The sequence below is a fragment of the Haemaphysalis longicornis genome, unplaced genomic scaffold, assembly GCF_048455015.1.
Source record: "Haemaphysalis longicornis isolate Haplotype H1 unplaced genomic scaffold, Haemaphysalis longicornis Haplotype H1 scaffold_10, whole genome shotgun sequence".
NCBI lineage: Eukaryota > Metazoa > Arthropoda > Arachnida > Ixodida > Ixodidae > Haemaphysalis > Haemaphysalis longicornis.
Window position 1 is genome coordinate 98,413,547 of NW_027526204.1, and position 18,910 is coordinate 98,432,456.

An 18,910-nucleotide genomic window follows, 5' to 3' on the forward strand; every position below is an offset into this window, starting at 1 on the left:
TGATGATTTTTAATGCAATTTGCGATCGCATCAATAACTCCTTTTTTGATGTGCTGCCTTGTTTGGGACTTGAGTCCCATTTCGTGCAGCGGTAAGAAGCCATCACTCGAGCTACCTGCTCCGGCCTGCGCCATTTCGCGGCCGTGGCCGCCGCCTGTGCAGCGACCGTGTGGCTCGCTCAGTGTGCTTTTTGTGTCGCCAGCATGTTTTCGTGTTCATTGTAATAAAAAGTAATAAAAATAGAGTTCCTGGCATCGCTGTAGAACTTAGGTCATGGCCAGCTGTCCGATAAGCCAACGATCGAAGTTCCGACCTCCGAAAAGAGCTGCGAGCCGGCGAAAAACGCTGGCAGTGCAGAAGCGGCCAACACAAACTCGTGACGTGTTTAAATGTTGTTTATGTACTCCCCATCCAGGGAATGTCGATTGGGAGAGGTCCTCCGCTAGCTGCTCGGTTGCATTTCGCACACTTTAAAATTTATTTTAAATATGTTCTAGGCTGTATTCGCCGCTGATATTTTGCAGATGATGTATGTGTGTTCACACCAATCTATCTCTGAAGTTATCTAGCCTTCAAAATTTTGTGTCAGTATTCCTTTAACGTTTTTCAATGTCGCAAGCACTGTTTTAGTTGTTTCTGCATTCAGTAGATGTAATTTTGTGAGAATAGGCACTAATTGTATTATTTCAGTCAAAACATAGTTGGACTGGTACGCCACAGAGCTCAATCCAGGACACTGCGCGGCGCAGTGGAGTACGCTGGGCTAACACGCGCGTTGTGGCGCCTATGCAGTTACTTGCACCCTCTGGCATCGTAAGTCGGCATAAAGACAGTGGCGTATGTCACCACAGGCCTCCATCACTGTGCAAGTATGTCGATTTTATGCATCCATGTTGTTGGGCCTTTGTGCACGGTGCCCGTAATGTGCATGTCAAGCGGGCGAGGTCCGACTAGCACGTGCACCAACGGCGTCGGTTTCAAATTATTCAAATCGCTGCTGAGACTTGATTGCTGCTTTTAAAAGTGGCGCAAATGATGATTCGCAGCACAAGTTTCCCCCCACATTACAAGCTATTTTCCCCCACGTTCAGCTTTGTTTAGTGCAGTAATTCAATTCTGGCAGGAAAGTGGTACACTGCCAACAGTGTGCCGGTGACGTCCGCTGCAGCGTCAGCGTGCCGACCGAATGCGCGCTGTGTTTTTGCGCAGATATAACTAACTGCCGATATAACGAACGAATTCAGCGTAACGATCGGGTTCGTCATAACCGGGCTCGACTGTGCACTGAAAGCAACCAACTTGAAAGCCGTGAACCCAGAAGTTGGGTACCATCTAACAGATATGCAAGGACAGTTTTCATCAGCGAGCAGGTTACACTGCATTCGGTCACCCCGACGTGTTTCATTGTTATCAATATGGTGCGACAAGGAATTCTGACAACTGAGAAGTCAGTGACTGCACAGTGCTGCACACCGGTCTTCGTCGTAAGTGCGCATCAGCCTAGTGTAACACTGAACTGATTTGTAAACACGGTGTACAGAATAATGTCTGCAGTCCGATCTGCGCGGGAAAGCCAAAATACTCAATACCACACATAAAACATGCACGCCAGTGACTTTCAGGCTGTAGAGAAAACCACTTCGATGGCGGGCCAAGTGCCAATTTCTTCAATGACCATGATGTAGAGAAATGTGCACCACGTACGTGTTGGAACTGAGCGGTGGAATTCCCTCTTGCGTCGGTTGGCGAACCAGTTGCTGACATTGGTTATCGTCATGAAGCCGCACCGGCTCGAGCCTGCACCAACAAACAGACAGATTGGCAAGATTACCACAAGACTGATTGGTGTCTTGTAAGCCCACACACCAACGACGCACGCAACTTGCGCCGCAGGCGAAATGGTACAGTCACATGTTTAACCCTCTCCGCCAGGCAATTGTTGTCAGGATTCAGGAGGCTATTTCACACTGTCCCTCCTGATAAACTTTCACTGAGACAAAGCTTACATCTCGGTGAAATGCTTCCCCGTGTCACTGCCAGATATGCTTACTTCACAGGCCAAAGTTGAGCCTTCAAGAAATTTTCGCCAGCACCACATAAAGAGAACTTTTTTTTTATTTTTGTGGAAACACTATGAATGAGAAGCGTATGCATCTACTTTGTAGGTCACACAGTCCAACATGCTGACAGTAAAAAGAAAAGTGCTTGTTTACTGCCCTCGTAATACGCGTGAATTTTGCACCCGTTAACATTCTTCGAAAAATTAATGTACCGTATCTTCTCGAGCGTACGCTCCCACTTGTTTTAACTAAACATCCACCTTAGAGTAGCAACCTTTTTTAAAACTTCTTGCTAAAATCAGGACAATGAGGAAGTGCTCAAAGCTGAGAAAATACAGTAAATATGCGTTAAAAATAGATGGCATAAAATTTAAGTGACAAAGATTTAGGCAAGCGGTTACACTGTTTAAAGAACTTGTCTGCCCATATTTTAAAGAATGAATTTTATGTTCATAGTGGTCCTCGCAGTTTGTGCTCTGAAGGAGCAAGATTACGATCATCATCATCATCATCATCATCATCATCATAATGACATGCAAAAGGGGAATACCTTAAAGGCTACCGAGCCCAATTTAGTTGCATGAGCTGCCTGAAACGTTGCGGCATAAGCTGGTAGAAAGCATTTTCTTTTAAGCTCAGTTCAGGACCAGCTTGCTCAAAAAGAAAAAAAGAAAAAGTTCTGGTCTGGGCATAGCTCTGGCAAAAACAATCACCTGGCTACAGTTTCACAAAAACTGTCCACATGTTTTAAAGTCACAACTAACCAGGGCCATGCATTGGACTGCAATATTTTCACTCTATGCTGATTATTATGGGTTTTAATGTGCCGAAGGTAGACTTGGGCTATGAGACACCCCACAGTGGAGGGCTGGCTCCGGATTAATTTTGACCACCTGGAGTTCTTTAATGTGTGCCAAAATCTCAACACACGGGTGTCTCCGCTTTCTGCCTCCATCAGAAAAGCAGTCACCATGGCTGGGATCGAACCATTTTCGCTCTATGCAATAACTGCACAAGAGAAACAAAAATCAGAGTGTGCGGATATCAAATTTGAGAGTGAAAATCGAATACGAAAAGTAAAAAAATAATAATAATAATAAACAATTGGCTCAGCTTGCACACGTGGTGCAAGGCTGGAGAAACAGTGGAGGTGGGAGTCCATTTAGCTTCTTCCGGTATTGCTAAGTTTTGCTTGATTTTGCTAGGCTTTGCTAAGTTTTGTTAGGTTTCACAATGTTCTTGCTAGGCTAGGCCAAGTGTTGAGGGCTGAGGCCAAGTTTAGCCGGATTTTTCAAGGCCGTTCTGGTCGGTCCTCCACACTGACAGCAGATCCCAGGGGGGAAGTGGCAAGGTCTACCCCCTGCTCCACGGTTTCTCCAGCCTCGCACTCGCACCACAAGTGCAAGGTTCGTCAATTTCTTTTACATTTTAGTAGCCCAAGAAAGGCTATCACCTAGGATAGCAAGGGGTGCACGTACGCATATACGCCTCGAGCGCGGCCTGTAGGGGCGCCACTGAAATCCCCCTAGCGGCCCGTTTCAAAAGCAGGCGCGGGAGTCTCCGGCCCGCTTCCCCCTGTCGCCGTTGCTTTTGGGGCTCGTTCAAGACAGCGATTTACCGTTTGTCCGCGTTCGAAATACCGAATAACGTGGAGCAGGCACTCTGTTTACAAGCGTGGTGTGTTCACGAGACGTGTATGACGCGATCTTAGTGAGATCTATATGAGCGCCGGGCGTGTGTCACAGGCAAGCGTCCCGAAGCCAGCATTTGCATGCAGCTGATTACAATTCCGCTGCCCTGAAATTTAGTGGCAGTGTCTCCGTAAGCAGTGTTTCCTCCGATGGTCATGTTGCGGCCATACACACTATGATGTAAATCGATTTTGTGCACTTACAAAATCCAGCGGAGCACTCATACCTGACAGCACGCAAGTTACGCCTGCCAATATCACAAATCAGATATTGATCAGTACCATGAACAAGCCAATGTGGCATAAATTCCACAAACATTGTACCAAATAAGTACGATGGATAATGCAAAATTACGTTCCGGAGTCAGCACACGAAGACAAATTTAATGCTGGGACGTCTTGTCCCGAGGTGAGCGCTCGCAAAGATTCATCTGTTACATTTATCCTCCACGAAAAGCGCGAACATGGGCTTATAATCCGCCTCCGTGACGCAACTCTTCTTCGAAACATCGCCATATGACACAAGGAGACTGCAGAATATAGCATAAACCGAAATCAGAGACCCTCATCAGATACGACACTCTTCCAACGAGCTTGTGTGTACGAGATTTCGGAGCAGGTTAAGGATCTCCAGGTGGTCAAAATTAATCCGGAGCCCTCCACTACGGCGTGCCTCATCGTATCTGTTGTGTCGGCGCGTTAAACCTTGCAATCAATCAATCAACTCTTCCAACGACACCTCGTATCGCGTGAACTGCCTACCCTGTATTCTTCAAAAAATGAGACCGCCGAGTGACCAGCCGTTCGTTGAAGGCGAAAAACAGACGAAAAGTGAACACGCAGCTTGTGTGTGTGATTAATAAAACGTTCATTCGTTGATTTCGCTCCGCATTTGTAAACAACGATAGTTGAGCGTCCTCCTCCCGTCCCCCCCCCCTTCCCCTCCCAATGTCTAGCGAAATATCAGAGCTTTTCGCATCTAGTTAGTCTGGTGAATACTACCTGGCTCAAACAAGCGTCTTTAGCATTTCAGAAGCTGCACGCGGTTTTTTTTTCATTCCCGTACGACTATTCTATTTATTCCTGACTTGCAGACCATTCATTTTCTCGTGGTTTCATTACATATACGTTGGTTCTTACTATAAGGCATGAGTGGGCACATATCTGACAATGCACAGCCTTTGAGTGTACTTAACATTTTCGCGTAGCTTATATTCCCATAAAAGGCACAAGTTTTTGTCAGCTATTGGGTTATCACATCCCCGAAACATATTTTTCTACGACGTACATATTCGCAGCAAAGCCGCATTGGTTATCTGCGCTGCAAAACGAACCAACCTCTTACAGTGCCAATATCAGGTCTAAACGAGGCCTCAATAAATAGAATTCACTTGTGCTGACGTGTTCGAAGGTGACAGCGGTGATATGCTGCTGCCGTCGCTGACGCCCGCAAGAGCGGCGAAGAAGCGCGCAGAACCGCCTCTCCGGGTAGCTCTTGTTGGCGTTAGAGCGCTCTACCAAGACGCAGCTGTTTTTTTTAAGTGCCTTAAACGTGCAGTTAGCTTACAGACGTCACCATAACAAGTTGTTTAGTGCGCGGAAAGGCAAAGAGAAGCGAAAGAGAACCAAAACACTGCATGACCACCTATCAGCCACGCAGCGCTAATCCCGCGAACGCCGCGGAGAAGCGGCGGCAGGCGGCGCAGCGATCGCGAATCTCGAGGCGTATACCCCTCGTACGCACACTCAAACAGGTGCAAAAGCTGGCTTCACTGTTATAACACCCGATCTGCAGTGGTGCACTCTTTACAGGCAGCACAGTTTTTTTTTGTATTTTTTGCTAACGCCACCAAACGAAGCTGAAGGAGCTCCACAGTTAAAACCGGCTGTGAATTGAAAAACATACTTTTGAAAAGAGAGCCCTTTGCTTCAGTGCATGCAGAGCTCCTCAAGCATATTTACAAAAAAAAAAAAAAAAAAAGAAGGTAACTGAGGCTGTTAGGACCCTGCTCATAAGAAATGGCAAAAGAAATTAAATATGGAAGATTAAAACAAGACAGCAAAGCAGTGAAAAATTTGGCATACATTGCCATCAAGAAATGCAGGTCCTTCATGGTGTGAATACCAATACAGTCAAACCCGGTTATATCGAACTCGCAAAAAAACGCCCGCGAGTTCGATATATGGCATAATTCGATATATGCATGCTGAAGAATTGGACAGCATAAAAGCACCTACCGTTTATGAAAGCACTTTATTAATGAAACAAACCCACTTCCGCACGAAGTAATCATGAATTTTCTTCTGTTTAAGCAGCTTCGCTGCCTGCTAGCCATCGCGGCTACACACTACAAGTCCAACACACGCCGACAATTCGAACACTCCGAACGCAAATACAGCAAAAAAAACAACGCGCGCCTCTCCAGCGACGAGAGAACTGGAGTGGCAACAGCCTGTGATTGGCTGTCTGAGCAAACGGGGCGGGAGGGCCAGGATCATTTTTATGTTGGGGGTCGACGGCGGCTTCCCGACGTGTAAAGCAGCCCGAGAGAGAGAGAGGGAGAAAGAGCGAGGTGAAGGAGCTGCACAGGAACCGCCGGGCTAAACCACTTTTCAAGGGTGTGTCGATGGGTTTCTCCTCTGCCGCGAGGGAAAGCCAACTTGGGGGGGCACTTTTGCGCCGCTGGCGTTCGATATATCGGTAGTTGCTGCCATTTCTGTTCGATGTAAGCGTAATTTTTGCTATACATTCTCATAGACTACATTCCGTGCGCAGAAATAGTTCGATATAGAGGATAATTTGATGTAAACGGGTTCGATATAGTCGGGTTTGACTGTAGTACATTTGACTAGTCCCTCCAGTCATTGAAAAGAGGCTAGTGTTGCGGATTACAGTGTCAACCATTTATAATGTAGCCACTTATAGTGCAGGACTGGATATAGCACGCTATTGTGGCCACCAGTTTGCCTCCCAAAGAACTCAATGCATAAGTCTACCACTTAAAACGCGGTTGCCCGAAGCACAATACCATCTATAGTGAAGTTTTTTGGCAGGTCCGTCGATCAACTGGGGCAGCTGGGGCATCATTTTATAGTCGCAAGAAAAAAAATATGAAATCAGCCACTCGACGTAGCACCCGCTCCCCACTAACTTAGAGGCAGGAAAGAAACAATAGGCACCGTTTAGTTTGTGTGTTCCGCTTGAAATCAAGTGATAACCACACCTGCTGCACCATGCAATGGGAGAGGCATTCCTCCCGCAGTGTCTTGATTACTGTGACGATGATGACATATGGTTGAAGAGAAGAACTTAAGACACACTCTGGCTTGTCCACCCTTTTTATCAGGTTACACCCAAGGCGTGCTGTTAAATACATCCCGAAAAGATTGATGGGGGTGTGGCGAGGAATACGGCAACAAAACTTTCAATGCCTGATTGCTGAATTAGATGCTCCTATGACAGCCTACCTTTCACCCTCACCCACCACGGTGGCTCAGTGGCTAAAGTGTTGTGCTGCCGAGCACGAGGTCGCGGGTTCGATTCCCGGCCGCGGCGGACGCTTTTCTGATGGCGGCGAAAAGCAAGAATGCCCGTGTGTTCGAGGTTTCGGCACACGTTGAAGATCCCCCGGTGGTCAAAATTAATCCGGAGCCCTCCACTGTGGCGTGCCTCATCGCCTGCATTGCATCCGTGCGTTAAACCCTACAATCAATCAATCAATCAACCTTTCACCCTTAACGCAAGGTCTTGTGGTAACAATTAGCATCGACTACTCTTTTTTTTTGTAGTGAAAGTGCAAGAATTTGAGAAATGATGCGAATTTAATATTAAGCCCTAAGAATGTGCACTATAAAAAGCTATGCCTGCTCCCATCTTTGTACTTTTGACCTATCAATCAAACTGTTCCAGTGGAAACAAACACTTGGTATGTTGTATACAAATGTTCATAAATACACAGCCCCTGAGACTGCTCACAAATGAGCTATATCCCACTTAATAAAAGGGACCCGTGGCTACCTGATCTAGGATTGTAATTGGTATAATTCTGAAAATAATTTGATGGGCTCTGCCAACACACCTAGACTTTTTTTTCAAGGCCTCCGCAGATTTGCGTGACGTCATCAGTGTGAGCTCTGCCTGGAAGCTGGCTTCACTACAACAAACGGTGCGTCATACAACAAACGGTTTTGTCATTCCGTGGCCCTGTTGCACTTGTATCTTTTTCTTCTCTTGCACAGCTTTACACCTAGAAGGAAACCTGATGACAATTCTAAGTTTTGTGGGCAGTAAATATCTTGAATTTCTGTTAGCAACAGGTGTAAAAGTTATAGAATGTCACAATGTCGACATGCTAAAATGTTAAAATGTCAACATGTCGTTTTACGAACTTAAAACAACTTCCACTTGCCACTCATGCGGGAAATTTTTGTGACGCTAGTTCATGCGGTGTTTCCGCAGTCTTCTTCAAGACAATCTGCAAATGCTCTTCGCTGTTCGAGAAGTTGCCTGCTGAACTTCGCACAGAATTAAGGGCTTTGCCGAGCTCCTGCAGATCACACAAACACATAGCACGCAAGAGGGTACCAAGCATGTCGCCAACAAGCACTGTCACCATCGAATCAGCTGACACTGTCACAGAAAAATGCAGTTGGCGCACCTCGAGGCGCAGAGTTTAAGAAGAGGACTTTGTCGTGAGTAGCAAGTTTTGCCTAGGAGGTGTTTATCTGGAAATTTGTCAGAGAGGTGACCAAGTCCTCAAAAGTGCTGATGTTATCCTTTTTCTTCTCTTCTTCGTGAGCTTCAATGGCCTGCTTTACTGTCTCCTGCAGTGATTCTACCTATAAACGAAGCCGCTTCTTTTCAGGGCCTTCATGCCCAACAGTTGTGGGACGATAATGGTAGGCAGGGCAGTTTGGAAAAAGGCTCGGGATAGCACCAGGCCCGAGTCGTCGCAGCTGGAGAGGAACTTCAAGAAGTCATCCAGTTTTCTCATCTCTACAGGTCAAAGGTGTCACAAAATAACTTGAAAGAAAGTGCTTCTCAAACACCTGGAAAAAGAACAAAGCTCTATAATACCTGTGCTACACGAGCGTTTGAAGGGACATTTGAGTCGAATGCCTTTCGAAACTTCAAATGTCATTCGAACTGGAAGGAGTTTCACCGATCTACACGACAATCCTCAAAGGCAGTTGAAAGTTTCTGCATTCGCCCACCATGTTTTGATGTCGCCACTGCTGCCCTGTTTCGTTATTGACAAAAATTTAATTTTAGAGTTAAAATGGGCAAAAAAACCAGTCATTAGCTATCAAATTGATAACAATCTACAAGCACGCACAAAACATGCGCCAACAGCCAGTTGTTTTTTTTTTGTTTTTTTTCGCAGTGCCGGTGTTGAGAGTACCAAGTTACCTTGTGATCGTAGAGCGAGTGCTAGGAAACAAAAACAAGTGAGAAATTATAAAAATTGTGCGCTTTAAACCCAAATTTTTACTCGTAAATAATTGTTTTTGTAATTACAGCATGCAGAAACTGCTCCCAAAAGTACGGCCGTTCGCGTTTCAAAGGCCTTTGAGATCCTCAAAGGTCTTTGGTGGTGCTCCTTTGACTCAAATGGCACTCCAACCAAATCCCTTTGATAAACGTCGTGTAGCAGCTCAAGGGTGGCATTTGAGTCAAATGACATTCGACTCAAAGGCCTTCGAAACGCTCGTGTAGCACGGGTATAAGACAGAAATCAAGCAAAAAAAAAAGTTACAATGGACACCAGTCAGCTACATATAAGAAAATGTGGCAGTATCATTAGGCATTACCATTAGAACAAAGCCTTGTTTGGCGGCCCAACAAGTGAGTGCTGTTTATTAAATCTAGTCCTCATGAGATTGGACCAGGTGCTGCAGTCCGTTTATGTACGCTGTGCATAAGCTAAGTGTGTATTTGTTTATCAAAGTTGATCGCGCAAAAATAAAATTTAGGGCAATAGTACGATTACTAACACTGCATGCCTTAAGTCCTCTGCAAAATATGCTGCAACTGCCTCGAAACCTTTAGCTTGCAAAAACCGTATTTTCGGGCATATAACCCGCCCGTGCATATAATCCGCACCCCCCCTTTCAGCCCACCGAATAAGAAAAAAAAAAAAAAATCATCGCGTATTGCCCGCACACTTGATACAGGAAAGGTTGCACCAAAGCTACTGCTCAAGCAACACATCACATACTATGTAAACAGAAGAAGTGTATATTTAGCAAGTAGAATACACAGACTGCAAGGCAAAGGTCATAATTCACTCAGTGTCACTGCTCTCGCTGGAGCTATCAGTTAAGCTGCAGTCCTTGTCCTTGTATGTTTTGCGCAATCACTGCCATGGAAGGAAGGAAGGAAGAATGTAGAAGAAAGGCAGGAACATTAACCTGGCTAGAGCCTAGTTTGCTATCCTGCACGTGGGAAAGGGGAAATGGGCAAAAAAGAGAAAGGAAAAAAAGCGAAAAAGTTGGACCAGACACGTATGCCCAGCACTGAGGCACTGACAGTGATTGACACTGGAGGCTCTCAGTCTATAGCCTAGTGTTCAAGTTCGTCGCCCGTACAAAACGTAATACAGTGGAATCTCGGTCATACGAATCTCAAGGGGCGGCCAAAATATTCGTATCACCCGAAAATTCGTATCATCAGAAAACGAGAAAAAATGGAAATGTGCCGCGCATGCGACAGGTGGCGGCAATATGGCGTCGGCTCTTGCCGCGAAGAGGTGCAGGTAGCTTCAGCAACAGCTTCTAACCTTTTGTTAAAACGGAGCTCAAGGTGTAAATTAAATTGCTCATGCGGGAAAGGAGCTGGCGGTATGGGAGAAGCACTATAAAATGTTATCTACGCCAAATATCCACCGCGGAGGTGGCCCAGCCAGCTGCTGCTAGCGCTCCGAAATTGCCGCAATCACAATGAGGCGCGCGTCTCCCCATTGGCGCAAGTCGTGAGGCCCCTCCCAATGCCGTTCGCGGTAACCGAGGCAGCGGGGCTTCAGCGCGGGCGTCAAAAGAACGCGCGCTCATCGCCGACGCGACGCGCGCACACGAACTCAAGCGTGAACCGCATGTGATTCGGGCGCGTCGGCGTTTGCGCGCGCGTTCTGTTGACGCCCGCGTCGATGATTTCGCCCCCACGTCAGATTCTACCTAATGACGCGCGACGCGCGCGGCAGTGGGAGGAGCCTGCCGACTTGCGCCAACGGGGAGGCACACTCTTCATGGCGGCAATTTGAAAGCGCTCCGGACAGCCCGCTGGCTCAGTCGGAGATGTTTAGGCTTACCACGGTGGCGGATATTTGATAGGCGCTTACCCTAGCCGCGCGGACGATGCTTTACAGTGTCATTTTCGGACACATTATCAGCTGCCTTACTTCATAAGCAACTTCTTTTGTTACTTTTAAGAGCGGTCAGAAGCGGTCGATCGAGCTACCCGCCCTACTTCGCGGCCGTTGACGCCGCCATGTTGCCGCGGCTTACCGCGCCCCGCGCTGCATGCGGGTGGTATTCGCGGTGGCGTCAGCGCGCCTGTGGCGTGCGCGGCGCGTTTTCGTGAGCAGAAAACGCTCCATGTGGTTCACGCTTAATGATTTTGTGCCTCCGTGCGACCAAGGTCACACGGCCGCACAACACTCCCGCCTCCCGTCCACGCCGCAGTCATCTGCTCGCGGCTCGCGTGTTCGTATCACCCGCACCGGGTGATAAATGCGAACGGATCATCCGAATTTTTTTACATTGCGTACAATGCATTTTGGCCGGGGAATTTTGAAAATTCGTATCACAACGAAATTCGTATCAACCGAATTCGTATCACCGAGATTCCACTGTAGTTCCTTAGTCGCCTTCTGAGCGAATGACTGAGAAGGCCAGTGGCACAGAATCTTTTCGAAGGCTTAGTGTTACTGCATACGAGCTTCACGGCACAACACGCATTGCCGTGAAGCTGCACTAAAGGAAAAACCCTGCGTATTATCCGCACCCCTACTTTGCCACTGAAATTTTCGCATTTTGGTGTGGGTTATACGCGCGAAAATACAGTAATGAAAATCAAAAGGATTTTAGCTGTATGGCTGGGTCACTCTTTGCACATGCATTGGCACCTGCGACAAGTGAAAGAATGCACTTACCACTGTGTACTTTGTTCGTGCGAAATCCTTGCAAGGCGTCGCTTTTTCCCATGCTGTTCTTTGGTCAGAGCCCGCCAAAAACCGATAAACGCACGCTTTAGCACCACGAGCATAGTTAAGAGTTATGCACCCCGGCGCGCAACAGCATCCAGGCATGTTGCGTACTTTGCCTGAGCATACTCACACAGCACAATTCAAGAAACTGATTAGAGAAAGAAAAGACAACGTGAGCGGTAACAAACCGCCGCTAGCCCAGAGCGCGCAAAGGAGATCAAGGTGGCCACACGCACTCTCAGGTGCTGTCAATGTTCTCCTGTTCGCCCAAATGTGTACGAAAATACTGAAAGCGCGAACGAATCAAGTAAATAAGTGCAACGAAAAATTGCAAAGCGCTTTATGTTGGTTGTAGTAAATTATTTTCTTTTAAGTTTGCCTTTTTAAAACTAGTTTTGAAGCAAAAGATTGTCAGGCTACTTGGCAAACAGAAGCTGCAAGCCGTTCCTGTTCCAGCCAGTCGAGCGTTTTCTCAGATATCACTGTGGTGACACCACACTGTCAAAAAGGAGGCTTGCCGAGGCCTTGAGAAAGAAGTCTAGGTGGTGTGGGCTCTGCACAGTGCCCTGCAGCTCCCCAGTGGCCTAGAGGCCTAGTACAGTTCACAGCGCACCTGCAGCGAGTGCTGTTAAAAACACTGGTGCCTGCAAAGACTCTAGGTGTCCTGTAAGCAGCACCCGAACTTGGAATGCCTGCACATTTGCAGTCGCTGCTGTTCGAACGACATCTGCTTCAGACATCATCGTCCAAACGTTTCCACTTCTGCAGCTGCCGACACTTTAGCAACGGTTGTTGGCAGCACCATGACCCCGCCCATGACCAAGTGAACACCTCCTCGGATGGAGTAGCAGGGAAGAGAAGAGGAGCCCCACTGACCGCTCTCCATGGAGTAGGCGTTGCACTCCTCGACGACGCGCTCCTTGTCGGCCTGGTTGGGGTACGGGTTGCGCTGGTAGTGCCGCTCCAGGATCTCCAGGTGGCCCTTGACAAAGGTGAAGCGCTCCCGCTGCTTGGTCAGCCGCCGCAGGGCGTCGTGCGGCAGCCGCGCCACGTCCGTGCACGGGGGCGCTGCACCACAGGACACACAGCAGCTCTCAGTTCGACTACGATCGACAGGGGCATCCTCTAAGCAAGCCGCCGCCGCCTACTTCATCAGGAGCACTATATTCTGCGGCAAACAATAAAGTTGCATTCATTCCTCAGATACGATTTGCATGCCTTTACGTCTCTCTGTCTACGCGGTGGCCCACCGTCCTCCAGTTATAACGAAGAGCCATGTACAATAGTGAAACTGCACTGTCTGCTTTTTGACACGTGCGCTATCTTTGGAAAGGAAAGTAAGGGGGGAAATTCAGCAGAGGCACCACTAGCATACAGGAACGTATGGGCATTATAGTACCACGGATGAAATGTTTTCGAGTTATGTTTCTACATGTATTGAAGCTGCTTCTGGTGGTACTGAGGGCACAGCCACCTTCCCCGGCTCCGAAGGGAGCAGACAGCACTTGCAGAGAGTGCAACGGTGCCCTGTGCAGGGTGCCCCGACTCACTGGTGACCGCTGCACCGCTGGGTGAGGTAGCAGCAGTGGGAGTGAAAAGCTTGCCTGTGGGGTGCCAGCAGTGGCTGGTACCAAGGTGGGAGGAAATGGAAGGGGGCAATCACACCCCCCTACTAAAGAGGTCTTTGGGTTCTTTTTTTATAGCATCGCATTGGTACGAGGTTCAGAATGTGCATCTTGTAGGCTTAGCCTTTGTCACGACCGTCGAAAATGTGGACTCTAGTCACTCGTTGAACCGCCTAAGTGGCACTGAAACCATGGAAGGAAGGAAGGATAAGACAGTGCATGAAAGGCAGGCAGGTTAACCAAAGAAGAGTCTGGCTGGCTACCCAACACATGGGAAGTGGAGAAGGAGGGAAAGGTATACAAAAAGACAGAGTGGAGCTTGAGGAGCAAGAAATGAACGAGTAAAGGTGAATACACTGACAAAACCATGAGTGGTAATAAGGCCTAAAACAGAACTGGTAAATTAGTCAAATGGGTGAATGAAAAACAATACACGGTATCCCTACAGTCGTCTAGACAAGCCTGCGGCCTTCAAAAACAAAGAAATGCTTTGTGGCCTTTTGGAACTGCGATGGGCAACACTTGTGACATAAAACAGAGTTAAATGGCTGGTTGTCAAGCTTCAGGACTCCTTAACTATCGGCATGGCTGACAGCCCTGTTTGTGGTGCGTGTGCCATGGATGAAACAATGCAACACTTCTTGTGTCCCTGTGGCTGGTTTAACCATGGAGTTGCTAGGTGGCCTGTGCGAAATCGGGTTACGACGCACACGTCGGTCTTTTTTGCGTGGTTGTCACTTCTGCCACACAACGGACCCAAGAAAGAGACGGGTTATTCATCGGGGCTGCAACGATGGCTGGCCAACCACTCTTCCCGGAGGTCACGTTGCTTTCCTTGCAAGTTGCCAACACCTGCGGCGCTGTCGACACAGCAACCGCACCGACACGTGCATTGGCTTGGTGCGGTTTCCCTGTGACCAACCAAGCTGCAGGATGTGCAATTTCCCATCAGACTTTTCCATTTCAGCTTCGCTGATTTTGGGTGACAGGGTGATTACCAGCTCGAGGTTATTTGTTGAGGCTACACCAAGGGCTGGCCAGCCTCCTGTTCCAAACATGGTATCACTGCCTTTCTGGTTTGCCAATGACTGCGGTGTTGGGTGTCCATTTGTGCTCACATGTCTTGGCAAAGCACAGCTTCCCTGTGACCCATCACACTGCTCCCCACTGGAGCCAGAGCACTCCAGCTTCTTCACTGTTTCTACGAACCGCGTGTGGGCGTGCGTGTGCATGCATGCATGCACGCAGGATTTGTCAGATAAACCCTTAAGGACCTCAAGGGCACGTAAGAACACAAGTGGATGTTATAGAAAAATGTAGAACAGTGTACAGATGCCTGAGTAACTTACCTATATCAACAAAAACCAGTTCAATATCTCAAAAGGCCGGCAAAGTAGAAAAATATCTGAAAATTATTTCACCACTTTTCACTCTCTCCGTGGCGTAATTTTTTAAAATTTCAGCAATATTGATCTCCTACACCATAATCACAATGTGCCCTTTATATTTCAAGCCGTTTGAACCAGCAGTTTGGCTAGGCATTGACATCACCTGATAGGCCTCTTCGGCTCTTCAGGCGTGTCATTTCAAAAAGTTCTATCCGCCCTTTTACCGGCGTCGCAGGGCAGAAATCGTTAAAAGTGGTTTTCTGCATTTGTATGAGTAACATTTATTAGCAAAACCAACCGTATAAATAAATCAGCAAAAAATTTATTAGAGAATCTTTAGGAACACCCATTTTGCTCCGATTTTATGGGAGAGCACTCGAGGTCCGCCAAATGTGCTTCCTCATTCACGACACGTGCACCTTGCTGTAATGTGTCTTCAATGAGTGCATCGCTATCACCAGTGACCCGCAGCGTAATATCGTCCACGTATAAGCCAAAGTGAAGGTGCGGAATGGTCTCAAGTTTCTTTGGGATATTGAGGAGACCCAAATTGAATAATAGAGGCGATAAAACGGCCCCTTGTGGAGTCCCTATGGAAGGAAGAGTTAGTGTATCAGATTGAATCAGGTCCCCTATCTGAACGAACGCTGTACGAGATGTTAGGAAGTTATGCACGTAGGTGTACGTACGCTCTCCAGGAGATATTAATTCTACGCCACGCATGATGGCGGCATGGGTAACCCGGTCGAACGCTTTGGTAAGATCCAGCGCCAGAATAGCAGCAGTGTCGAGTCGGGATGGAGGGGTAATAATCTCGCTGGAAAGTTGCAGTAGGACATCCTGAGTGGAGAGTCCGGTGCGGAAACCAATCACAGAGTGTGGAAGAGCATTGGTGGAATTGAGGCGGGGCGTGAGGCGGGCGAGAATTATGTGCTCCAGTACCAATGCATGATGTGAGAGAGATGGGTCGGAGATGATCAATGGTAAGGGGCTTTCCAGGTTTCGGGATGAGTCAGAGTGTGACCTTAGCGTGTTTCCATTCGGAAGGGAGTGTACCGCGTTCCCAAAAATAATCGAAGTATTCCGTGAGAGCCGAGATTGAAGGGTCGTCAAGGTTGCGGAGCATTTTGTTGGTCAATCCACCCCGGTGCTGATCCTGGGCGGATAGCCAGAAGAGCGCTGCGCTCTTCCGCCTCTGTGATGGCGGCATCTAGATCATTATTGGGTGCTCCTTGATATGATGGAAGCTGCTGAGGGTCTCCTGAAGGAAGATATAAGGAGCAAACTCTATCGATTAGTTGCTGATTAGTACCCAGGAACTTTTGTACGATGGCTGCAAGCCGGTGACCCTGTTCTGTTTTTGCGTGAGCGGGGTCTAAGAGGTGTCTCAAGAGGGACCACGTTCTCCTCATGCCAAGGTTGCCGTTCATGTTATTGCAAATTTCATGCCATTGACTCTCAGCAAGTTGGACAGAATAGTTCTCTATTTCAGTATTTAGCTGAGCCATTTTCAGTCTTAATTTTCTGTTGCGTTTATTTTTCCGCCACCTGCGTTGGATGCTACGGAAGGCATTCCGTAGGTGTTGCAGATGGGTGTCTACCGTGTCGGATGGGGTATCGGGATCCACTGGAGTGCTCGAGCTTAGAGCGTCAGTAAGAAGTTGGTTCACCCATTGTTCGAGCCCCGCAGGGGTGATTTCTGGAGGGGCGTGGGCTTGCCGCACCTCGCGGAATTCATTCCAGTCTGTCAGATGCGCCTGACGTGGACGGGAGCGCAGGGGGAGTTTCAAAATGACATCAGTTTAGAGAATGAAGTGGTCACCACCTAATGTGTCACTGGTGTTGGACCAGCATGCGTCCGTGACATGATAAGAGAAGGTGAGATCTGGAGATGAGCCTCTTTGTACACTGTTGCCAATTCTTGTAGGAATCATCGGATCCGATACTAAAGCAAGCTGATGTGCTTGGATGTAATCCCAGTGGAGCCTATGATATGATGATATCCCCAGTTATGATATCCCCAGGCCGTGTGAAGCGCATTAAAATCGCCGAAAATAAGAAGAGCGTGAGAGCCTACTGTTTGCTTGGTGAGAAGAAACAAGTGATTAAAAGAATGCGCTGTTGAACGAGGGCTGTTGTATAAGTTCAGAATATACAGCCGCTCAGCCTCCCGTTTACGTGGGTAGAGAATCACTAAATCGTGGGGAATGGGGTACTGTCACGTTGTTTCCGTTCAGCGGGGATATTGCGGTGGACTAGGACCGCTGTTGCAGCGTTATCCTTGCCCTGAAAAGCCCTGTAACCAGGGAGCTTAGCCATGGTACCTACTTCTTGTAAGGCTATAACCGCAGGGGGAGATTCGGCGGCCTGTACGAGAAGTTGCAAGGCATGCCGTTTAGAACGGAACCCCCTGCAATTCCACTGCCAGACCCGAGCGGACCCCGTGCAAACGGGTGAGCAACGTAATGACAAATTTACGAAAACACTTTTTACCCCTTTTCTCGGTTAGGAGCACAGTTTAAAAAAAACGTCGCCTTAATGAGCCCCTACGCCATGAACACAAATGCACGCCCGAAATTGCAAGTCTCCAGCTCTAGCAGTGCTGGTTGGGCATTGATGAGTCAGTTAGTGAGTGGGTCAGTCAGTCAGTTGGGCACTTCTCTCTATAGGTTGTATTCACTGGCGAGGCGCACATGCAGGCAACCATGTGAGTGCGCCGTCACTGGATACGTCGGGCTCCGCGGGATGGCGGTACTTTTCCATGCTGAGCACATGATGCGTGTTGGACGTTCTGAACTACACCCCACCGCACGCAAAGTAATGCCTCGACTCTAATGTGAGTGCGATTAATATCATCTCTGTTGACACCACCATTGAGAATTGGGTTGAAACGGAGCAGACGACGCACGCCAGGTTTTTCTTTCTGAGGCTTGTGGCTACAGTGGCACAAGCCGCACCATGTCCATGGCGCTTCGGCCATGTCCATGGCTGTTTTCAATGTTGCCAAGCGAAGAAATTGACAGCTAAACTTTTCAGTGAATACCATCTATAGGTATAGATATGGGTGCCACAGCACACCCGTGCTCCTCCACTGGGCAATGCCACATACGCCAAAATCCTGTGCCTTCTTTCTTCTCCACTGCACTACAGTCGAACCCCGATACAACAAACTCTGCTTGAACGAAATTTCCACTTCAACGAAATATTTCCAATTCCTTGTCAGCCAGCCATAGAAATCAATGCAGCATACTCCTTGCCACAACGAACCATTTGTATGGCTCGCTTTCGCTTCAACGATATTTTCGCTTAGTGGGGCTGCGTTTGAACATTTATTTTACGATAAAATAAGCTAACGCCAGCAATCTGTAACTTTTTATACATTCAGGGCACTTAGTTTCACCGGAAAACTTGCACCGTGCACCCACACCACCACTCATAAACAAAAACAAACTCCTTGATGGATGCCACTGTTTGCTGGTGATAACGATGTGGCTGGTTCGCCAAGCCAGAGCTGCAGCCAATTCGTATTCAGTTGAAATTGCATGCGGCACGAACATGCACTCATGTGCGCTGCTGCTGGCGCGGCGCCGTCATGTATGCTTTGTGAGCAGCTGTCATTGCAGTTTTCCTTCTACAATTCTTAAAAGTCAGAAGTAAAAATAATGTTTTTGTGTTTAGTTTTAAACCCGCGCCATCCTACCTTAGTCGCGAGCGTGCAATCATGATAAATGCAAGTGCGCGCGTCTTGCCTACCAAGGTCAGTAGCCCCCGTGTCCAGTCAGAGGATAAGATCGTTATCTTATCTGCTCCTGCTGCAAGCGAGAGGGGGGCTTCCAATGGCCTAGAAGTTACCTGCAAGTAATCAGCTCGGTTGATACGCCTTGTTGTGCAGCAATATGTTTTGCAGCTGCATTTCTTCACCCCCTCCCAACAATGCACCCCA

General features: G+C 47.9%; 1 protein-coding gene across 2 annotated transcripts in view; it reads right to left on the reverse strand.

Moving 5' to 3' along the window:
* LOC144158924 (homeobox-containing protein 1-like) overlaps nt 1-18,910 on the reverse strand; it is a 38,450-nt gene that overhangs the window by 10,595 nt on the left and 8,945 nt on the right. For both annotated transcript variants that reach the window (XM_077690126.1, XM_077690125.1), the window contains 2 exons: nt 12,831-13,022; nt 1,705-1,797 (listed from right to left, as the gene is read on the reverse strand). In XM_077690126.1, coding sequence (XP_077546252.1) covers nt 1,705-1,797; nt 12,831-13,022 — 285 coding nt within the window. The remainder of the gene's footprint in view (nt 1-1,704; nt 1,798-12,830; nt 13,023-18,910) is intronic.